The sequence below is a fragment of the Coregonus lavaretus genome (assembly GCF_964263955.1).
Source record: "Coregonus lavaretus genome assembly, chromosome: 19".
NCBI lineage: Eukaryota > Metazoa > Chordata > Actinopteri > Salmoniformes > Salmonidae > Coregonus > Coregonus lavaretus.
Window position 1 is genome coordinate 2,495,208 of NC_140006.1, and position 9,278 is coordinate 2,504,485.

Here is a 9,278-nt window from a genome sequence, read left to right on the forward strand (position 1 = left end):
TGGGGATCCATAATAAATACAAATACAGACATGGGCCAGCATCCCTGTGGAATGCTTGACACCTTGTAGAGTCCATGCCTGACGAAGGTGTTCCTAATGTTTGGTATACTCAGTGTATGTCCTCTATTAGAGACTGTGGTTTCAGCACTTAGACATTACAGAATCCATTAAAATAATGACAAAGTGAGGCTGTTGGATTTATCATTTTATGAACAATACTTTTTTAGTGTGTAATAAATTCAGTCTACCAGAAGTATGTGTGGGCACTCTTACTCAATGTGTAAATTGAGCCATCTTTAGGAGAGCTGTAATGACCATTTTGATCACTAGTATTACCACTGTATATCTGCAAACATCCTTACCCATTTAACAATGTTTGGTTTATAGGTTTTCATCAATGACTATGAGGAAATTTTACCAGTAGGTCAATAAGACGACACAAGTATGATTTATGTACAAAAAAGGGATTTAATTGAAATGTTTGTATAAAAAAATAGCATCTCCAGATCTCTATCGTTCATGTCATACAGCTGAACTGAAAGAGAATATCTAACACCAGGCAAGCCACATAGATTCATCATAGTCACTAACTAGAACAGCCCTATTCAACCCAATAGCCATACGTGTCAATGGAGTTCAATGCATGGAGACAGCACACGTGTAATGTACACCTAAAAAACAGATGTACTTTTAGAGTAATTCAATCCAACATTACCACAGATAGGACTATAAAAAGGAGTTCAATAACATTCATAGCTCTTCCAAATTTAAGTAAACCTTGTTTTATTCCCTTTAACATCAACAACTTCAGTGCATCCATCCACAATCTAAAAAAATCATGTCGAAGTGTAAAAAAATATCATTACAGGAATGGAAAAGAAAAAGGCCATGTAAAGATATGCAAATTCTGGGATTTTTCACTTTCTCTTAAACATCGACAATAAATAAATAAGCCACAAGTGTGGAATGTCTACACGTTCTGAATAAATTAAAAGCATTGGAAGAAAAAAAAAGGCACAATATTTGTATTGACAAAGACGTAACTGAGCCCATGAATATTGCATTGATTGTGCATTTCACACTTAAGCCATGGATACGCCAGTCCAGGAGCAATGTAGTGCCAGCAGTGAGATGGGGGAAAGGCAAAACATGTAATTAAAATATATTTCCAAGGGGCTAAACACATAGATATAATGTAGTTTAAAAACACATTCAGAAATGAAAGGATCCGATTTTGAGAAATCCAAACGACTCGAGGCTGTAGTATGAGTGAGCAGCTTAGTAAGGGGGCGCAGTGTGAGTCAGTTGCGATTCAAGTATTCCATGGTCAACAGTCAACTGCCCCCCCCCTCCCCTATTTTATTATCCCTAACCATGCTGGGTGGTGTAGTTTACCACACTGTTATGGAGGAAGACAACTAATCTCCATCATGAAAGGGTGGGAAACGTACAAACAAACCAGCCCAAAAGGGTTCTAACAAAAAAATAGTTATGACAAAAGCCCCCGAGAAGCAGCTTTCAAAAAGGCACTCCAAATCAAAACATTTAAATATAAAGTATTCTCCAAGCTCTATGAGAGCAGCCACGTCTGTCTGAATAGGGGGCTTTAAACCAGATGCATAAACCAGCCTCGTTATAACAAATTAGAAAATAATAAAGTACAAAATAAATAGTCACTGGTAAAGACCGCCCAAACAGCAAATGTTCCACATTAGGAAACAATTAATGAGTTATAAAAAATTAAAATTAAAGATAAAAAGGAAGAACAAACTGTAATAAATTATAATAATTCCCTACAAAAGGAAACAATAATTCTGCCAGCCCAAGCTGGGGCATAAGGACCAGAGTCCCCCCTCGTGTCCATTCTCTCCCCTCATCCCCTCTTCTCTTTCAAAGGCTCTCCTTGCTGGAGCTTGTGCTCGATGACGTGTCTGTGTCGATGGTCCTCAGCTGGATGTCCCCATCCTCAGGCTTGGAGGACATCGACACCTCCCCAGCCAAGCGCATCCACGGGTGGTCCAGGATCTGTTCCAGAGTAGGCCTGTCTGAGGGCCGTAACGACAGGCACCACTTGATCAGCTGCTGGCACTCTGGAAGGAGGGAGAGAAAAGGGGAAAACATGGATGAGTATTTTATTTTGTGGGAGAATCTCAAGAGGGAGATAGAGAGGGGTATAGGAACACACAGGAAGAAATGAAATAGAACGTGTTTAGAAATATGTTCTTAGATTAGAGTGTTAAGCAATGTGTGTTTATGATAGTAGGTTGTATATTGGAGGTAGTACACACCATTAGACACTCTCCTCCTGAAGTACAGTCTCCCCCGGAGGATTTCCTCGTCTTGCTCAAAGGGGATGTCTCCACAGACCATGTCATACAGTAGCACCCCTAGCGACCACACCGTAGCCGAGCGCCCGTGGTATCTATGGAAGCGGATCCACTCTGGCGGGCTATATACTCTTGTACCTGGAGGAGAAAAGGGGGTGGTGATTAGTGATGTTTTACTTCTATAATAACATCAAAAAAGTTTATTTGGGGCATTTCATGTGACAATAATAACATAAATAGGACTATATTGCAATACTGTTGGATTTTGTAAGATATTATAATTTATGGATACTTAAAAATAGTCAGATAATGTCTCTATTAACGCTGAACATGGCAAGTGTAATTCCATCTAAAACAAGGATGTTATACTGGCGTTAAAAAGCCTTTTTCTTTTTCACAACAAATCTCTATGAAACTGGTTGACCCACCTCACTCTGGGCATGAGTAACTTGGATACCAAACAAAAACTCGAATGCGCAATTTGAGCCATCACGTGACATGAATCAGCCCAAGCTCAGGTTTCAAAACAAACAGATGTTACGTGGCAGCTGGCCCAATAGCCATTACCTAAAGGCTTTGAAATTAGCATTTAATGTAACATAACAGACAATTATCAACATATAACAATAACCTATTTTACTACTCTAGTGTGCTATCTTATTGACTAATATGCCATAATTTAAAGCACCTTTATAAATAACTACATAGGGACAAGCAAAATGAATAAGGATCGGCCTATTTATAAAATAAATCACTCCTAAACCTCGCTGATAATGTTACAGCCCGAGGGAAAACTCTGAAGTATGAAAATGTATGCACTCACTAACTGTAAGTCCCTCTGGATAAGAGCATCTGCAAAATGACTAAAATGTAAATGTAAAAATGTAAGTATCAAAAACAAACCACTGCGTCACAGCGTCTTGTGGACACACCCGCCAATACAGGGGGAAGAGAAATTACCAGCTCACGATCTAAGGCGAGTAGCTATCTATACCAAAGTCAAAAATACTCCAAATCTAACGAGTAAACAAAAACAGTATAAAATAACCTGTCAAACAAATATTGCTGAAAGCGCCTTCAAAAATAAAACCAGAAAATACAACCGAGCCATTGCATTGAGTCAGGGTAGGGTACGTACCGTCAAAGTCAGTGTAGACTGTGTCCTTGAGAATCGCCCCTGAACCAAAATCAATAAGCGTGAGGTCCCCAGTGCGTAGGTCTACAAGCAGATTTTCATCTTTGATATCTCTGTGAACTACCCCGCTGCTGTAACAGTGGCGGACAGCCTCCAAAACCTGACGGAAAAATCCCCTCGCAGTCTCCTCATCCAAAGCGCCCTTCTCCGTTATGAAATCGAAAAGATCCTTGACCAGCTCCGGTCGTTCCATAACAATCAACCAGCCGTCTGGTCGTTCATACCAATCCAGGAGTTGTATAACCCCTCGAAACGACGAACTGACTTTCTTCAATAAAATAATCTCCAAAGGCACCACCACACCACTCTGTAAAACAATATGAATCACAAATGAGTTGAGTGACCTAGAATCGATTCAATTATCAAACCATGACAACTAGCATGGGTGAAAAACCTAAACAAACCGGAGTGGTAATACTTACAATAGTGCCCCATTCGGTCACACGCTCCTTCGGCACATGTTTCACTGCAACCTAATTTCGGGAGAGAAAAAAAAGACACATTAGATACATTGTAGCAACAACGAAGTTAGTAAATAACGAAGAGATCAAATAACGATGAGATGCCTGATGGCGCCATGTGCGGAGATCAAAACATTCATATTCTTACCAGTGCGTCATCGGAGAGCCGACTACCGGCGTAGACTGTGCCGAATCCACCGCTGCCCAGCACGGATCCCACTGTGTAAACCTTTTCGAACGGCTCCTTTTCCACTTTAACTTGAGAAACATTAAATTGAGAGCAGATAAGCATACACGACAGCCTCGTCTTTCACACTGCAAGATAGCCAGTCGAGTCGCAGCCGTTGACTAGCCTTTGCAGACAGTTACAATACTAGCTAGCTATATGTTTGTAATAAAAACCGGCGTTGGCGTGCATATCCACGGCACGAAGCCATTTAAATAGTTTCACGCACAGGGTTTTAGAGTTAGTAAAATACAATTATTATTTCATTATAGGAAGTATGAATGACTGCAACATAACGCTAGTTCGCTAAACAGTGCATTGTTTCTGGCAATGTACAGCACGAAGAATGACAGTGGGTTCATACCTGGCTGGAGTTGTATTTTCACCGGTAAATGGTCCATGCTCGAAGGGTTGTAAATGTGCGGAAATGAGCCAAATTTTGACAACAACATATTCGAACGGAAGACGGACGAAATTCTTGTTTATCTTAAAAGGTAGATTCCGATCCAATCCTATGTAAATATGATCGAAAAGGCTAACGTAGCGATGGTAGCGGTTGGCTACTAAATCCAGTGTGCCAACTCCACCCGCGCCGTCGCTGTCTCAAATAAAATGCCGCTTCGTCCTTTTCAAGATTAGAAACGCCGTGTACAACGAGAATCTTGTAGCTTTATTCCTGCACTTGGAAGATTAGTCTTCTTGAAGTACTGAAGAAAGGACACTTGCAGAGCTGTTCACTATTAGTAGCAAACGAAGAAGGTGGTAAGAAATCCAAGGGACTGTGTTGATATCACGGAATGTATTTGCTGTCTGCGCTTTGGCGCGGTCTTTCCGTACCTCTTCTGTAACGCCAATATTTTGACGAGTGGAGGATGGTTATATCCCTCCGCCCCGAAAGACTACTCGGTATTTTCCTGGAATTTGTTGTTATATCCGCCAATAATTAATTGAAATGTAGAGATAAGATGATTCATACAATATAAAAAATAACCATTGTGTAATTTCTCAGATATAAGGATATGTATACACGCACTATTTTTTCATAGTACGAGACGCCAAATGATCTCTTGTCTAGAGGCTTTGCGCTGTGTTCACTAGCGACGTGGAGGATTCAACCAATGAGATGGCTTATATATTTACCATGTTTTCGATTTGGACCAATCAAATGCTCATTATCAGAAAGGAGTGATTTGCGTGCACGTGGCGGGAATTCCGAGACGCGCCTTTCCTCTGCCATTTCCACTGGGACACACTGGGCGCGTTCGAGGGGATCACTAACCATCGTTGGTCACCGCCTTTCAAAGTGTGTTGCATAATGGGGATAACAATTGTCCAACATGCGCCTACATGTCGACTGCATGGACTGCATAAAATTTGACCACCGCGAACGGGACCAAAGACGTGTCTCAGACCTGATGCAAATTTGCGAGATTCATGTGGAACCCGCTGTCATTGTTCATAACTAACCTTGCTGTACACTGCCAGAAATAATGCACTGTTTAGCGAACTAGCTTTATGTTGCAGTCATTTGAGGCTCTCTCTCCCAAATGGATAGTACAATGTACACACATATTTACAGTTTGTGAGTGTGTGATATGGGGGTTGTAGACATGTTTATTTCGACATTACAAATAAAAACTTTCGTAAACAATGGCAACACTTTCATGTTGCACTGAGCCTTGCTGTTGGAAAACCACATCAGTGTCTGACCTTTGGCTGTAGTAGATGCACCTCCCCTGACTTCACTCCTCAACTTTCTTCTGCAGTGGGTTGCTTCACGCTTACCAGTCAAACAAGCCCATGCTTTTCACAGCATTTGACCAGGTGGGTGGTGCCAGTGGTGTAGTGGTCCCTGGAGAAGTGGGTATACTCTCAGTATTCACCTTTTTTTTTTTTAAGTAGTCCAGAAAAAAGCCCTGTTTTAGAAACAGTGACATGTAAGACTATGATTTAGTTTACCCAAAAATATGTAATTTCTACTTGCACACTATTATAAAATGATCATGACTTGATTAGGAGCAGTTTGTAGTTACTACTGGTCACAAGAGCAGCCTGGATGAATGTAAAATGTATTTATCATGAGGCAAACAGGAAATGGTGTTTCGATTATTTTTTGCACATTTATTTAAATAAAATACTTCAAATCTGAAGGTGACAATGCATCCTTGTTCATATTGCTATATGCTTTGTTTTGAACATGTTCATTTACCGGTAAATCATTCAACAAAATATGTTACAACAATATTTAGTTAACAATTAACAAAAATATATGCATTAACAACACATCAACAGTGATATACTCTCTCAACCCAGCACTGGGTTTCTGACCTTTGCTCATACTACAGTATATTCCAGACAAATTTGCTTTCTGCAGGAGCTTTCACACTGCACTGTCTAGAACGCACCGAAGAGGCAGCACGATGGCTCTTCAACCAGGTCCTTGTATATTTTCTAGGATCAAACTTGGAAGTTGGTGGGCCGTTGATATTAATCATCATCAAGTTTGATATGTTTGAGATCAGAAGGACAGCCCTCTTGTCTGAGCTTATATTGTTCATAAGGCTAAAATTCCTCTCACACTCTGCTGTACCGACAGGGAATGTTTTCATACAGTTCATAAGTGGTTTTAGGTCCTTGGGCTCACTACTGGGCTCTTCCAGTAGGTCCCGCATCCCATTCAGTGCTTGGTCTGTGCACAAGTTAAATCGCTTGCACAGTCGCTTAACTTGTTCTTCACCATGGCGGATGCTGGGCTTTGATGGCCACTTACTCTGATCAAGGATGCTGAGGTCCATGATGGTCTCATCTTCAAAAGACAAGCGTTTCTCCAGATTGTTCACAAGGCTTTGTAAGAACTGGCCTGGATTGATAGACTTCAGCTTTGCATTTGTTTTCAGGGCTATAGACCGATACTCCCCAGTCTGTTTTGCTTCTAAAGCCTCACTATATTTCTCACCTGGACTCTCTTTGAATGACTGGATCACTCTGATTGAGCGTTTCAGCAGATGCTCTGCTCTGAGGAGCGTTATAGAACGAGACTGAAGCTCCTGTGACAGGAGACTTAGTTCATGGAGAGTGTCGTACATGAGGCCAAGGTCACAAATGAATTCTGGACTTTGAACACGGTCTAACAAACCTCTGTACATCTGCCTCTCTTTGGTGGACCTCATCTCATCACTGCAAGCATTTTTAAAGTGCTGCACAAGAGCTCCCAGGGATGTCCAAACAGCACGAACAGTCCGAAAGCTACTGGCCACCCAGCGTACATCCAAGATTCTGCCAATGCGAAGAAGTTGTGAGCCTACTTCAGCTGCTGCATTAACAAGTTCACGTTCATTTTTGTTTGACACACTATACAGAGAGTATAGCTTCTGGATAAAAGTTTTAAAGTGATTGACAGAGTTTACCTCATCAACTGCATCTGACACAGCAAGTTCAAGTCTATGGTTCATGCAGTGCCATACAAAAAGCTTTGGGAATCTCAAAGTCAGTCTGGTTGCTACTCCTGACTTCTTTCCTAGCATGACACTGGCTCCATCAGATAAAAATGTTACCCAGTTTTCATGAAGCCACTCTTCTGTAAAGCCAGCATTAGTTAAACAGGTGAGTAACGCCTGTAATATGCCATCTGCTCTCTGATTTTCCAGTTCAACAAGTTCCAGGAATATGAACTCAGGGCTTTCTTCTTGAATTGATGCTTTAATAGAAACTGTCATGACAGCTTTGTGACTTAAAGAAGATGCCTCGTCAATTAGGACAGCTAACTTACTGGATGATGCTATAATGCTACTGATGATTTTGCTCTGCATCTCACTAGCAACATGTTGTATTATTTGTGTTGCACTGTAACGTGAATGAAGTATTGAGCCCATTTTTACACCATTCAGTTCCTGCAGCTCAATGAGGCTCTCATGGTCAGAAAAGGGTCGGTTCTTTTTGGCCAGATGGTAGGCTGTTCGAAACACAGCTTCAGTTTCCTTCATGTAGGACTCAGTCATAGTCTCCACTGCATTCTCAATGGCAGCTTCTTTCTGTTGCTCTGCCACCTTCACAGCCTGAGTGTGGGCCTTGGACAACGCATGTTTCCTCACCTTATTTCTCAAGATTGACAAACTTGTTGTTCTACTTCCCTGGCCAGACACTTGAATTTCAAAGTTCATCCATTCTCTTGAGAGCGATACACCTTGTCCTTGCTCCTTGTCGATCCCAATGGAGTTCACACTGCTACAGACCAGACATCCTGCGAAGCATAAACAAACAATGTAACTACTCCTGTATCCACAGCTGTACGTGTGCATGGTCCTTTACACACACACACACACACACACACACACACACACAAAGTTATCTGTGCCCACTGTTTCAGAAGTTACCCAAACTAGCAATCTACCTAAACTTACCCAATTTTTTGTTTTTGGATCCCAACCAGGGGTTCTTGGATTTGAAGTCTTCTGTTTGTTTAGCACTCCACAGGTCTGGCCAGTCATTATTGATGTCTACAGACAACAACAAAACTAATTATGCATCTCCCTGTCTCTCTCTCTCTCACACACTTACACACACACACACACACACACACACACACACACTACTGTGATCACAATAGTCATCAGCAAGACATGGGTCCCCCTCTTTACATTAACAATCTGCATAACCAAGTGGAAATATTTTCAGCAAGTGAAGCTGAAGCATACAGGAGATTAGTGAGTGAAATACTTGGGAGAGTTTATTTAACAAAAAAACAACAAATTTAACACAAAATGTACAAAATGTTATATAACAGTAGCATTGTAAAAAACAAACATGGATACAGACAAAATAAATAGAAGGGCAATAAAATAAATAACATCACACAGAAATTCAAAATGAGGCTTAATCTGTCAAAATCACCTTTTGTTACAGTGTGAGGCTTCACTTTTCAATAAACTGGAGATGCAATTTACTGCCTGTGTGTTCTGACCTGGTGGTGGTAGACTGGATCCTTCTCTATGCTCACACTGACTTGCCTGGCTAGCTCCCGGTTGAGAGCTGCCAGGGCTGCTGGTTTTAGGGGTGGGGTCTGCCTGGGC

At 41.2% G+C, this 9,278-nt stretch overlaps 1 protein-coding gene across 1 annotated transcript; it reads right to left on the reverse strand.

The window, feature by feature from the left end:
- Positions 1-448: 448 nt before the first annotated feature.
- On the reverse strand, positions 449-5,058 carry LOC311147000 (serine/threonine-protein kinase pim-3-like). Its single transcript, XM_084183596.1, has 6 exons — positions 4,574-5,058; positions 4,132-4,241; positions 3,945-3,995; positions 3,466-3,829; positions 2,289-2,465; positions 449-2,090 (listed from the first exon to the last, which is right to left on the reverse strand). Exons 1-6 carry the CDS (start codon positions 4,659-4,661, stop codon positions 1,891-1,893), a joined length of 990 nt encoding a protein of 329 aa, XP_084039722.1. The 5' UTR covers positions 4,662-5,058; the 3' UTR covers positions 449-1,890.
- Positions 5,059-9,278: the final 4,220 nt, after the last annotated feature.

Excerpts from the sequence above, each read along its gene's own strand:
- LOC311147000 (XM_084183596.1), bottom strand. The coding sequence starts at position 4,661 with ATGTTGTTGTCAAAATTTGGCTCATTTCCGCACATTTACAACCCTTCG. Across the intron at positions 4,242-4,573 it reads GAAAATACAACTCCAGCCAG|TTAAAGTGGAAAAGGAGCCG; the intron begins GTATGAACCCAC and ends ATGTTTCTCAAG. Across the intron at positions 2,091-2,288 it reads CAGGAGGAGAGTGTCTAATG|AGTGCCAGCAGCTGATCAAG; the intron begins GTGTGTACTACC and ends CCCTCCTTCCAG.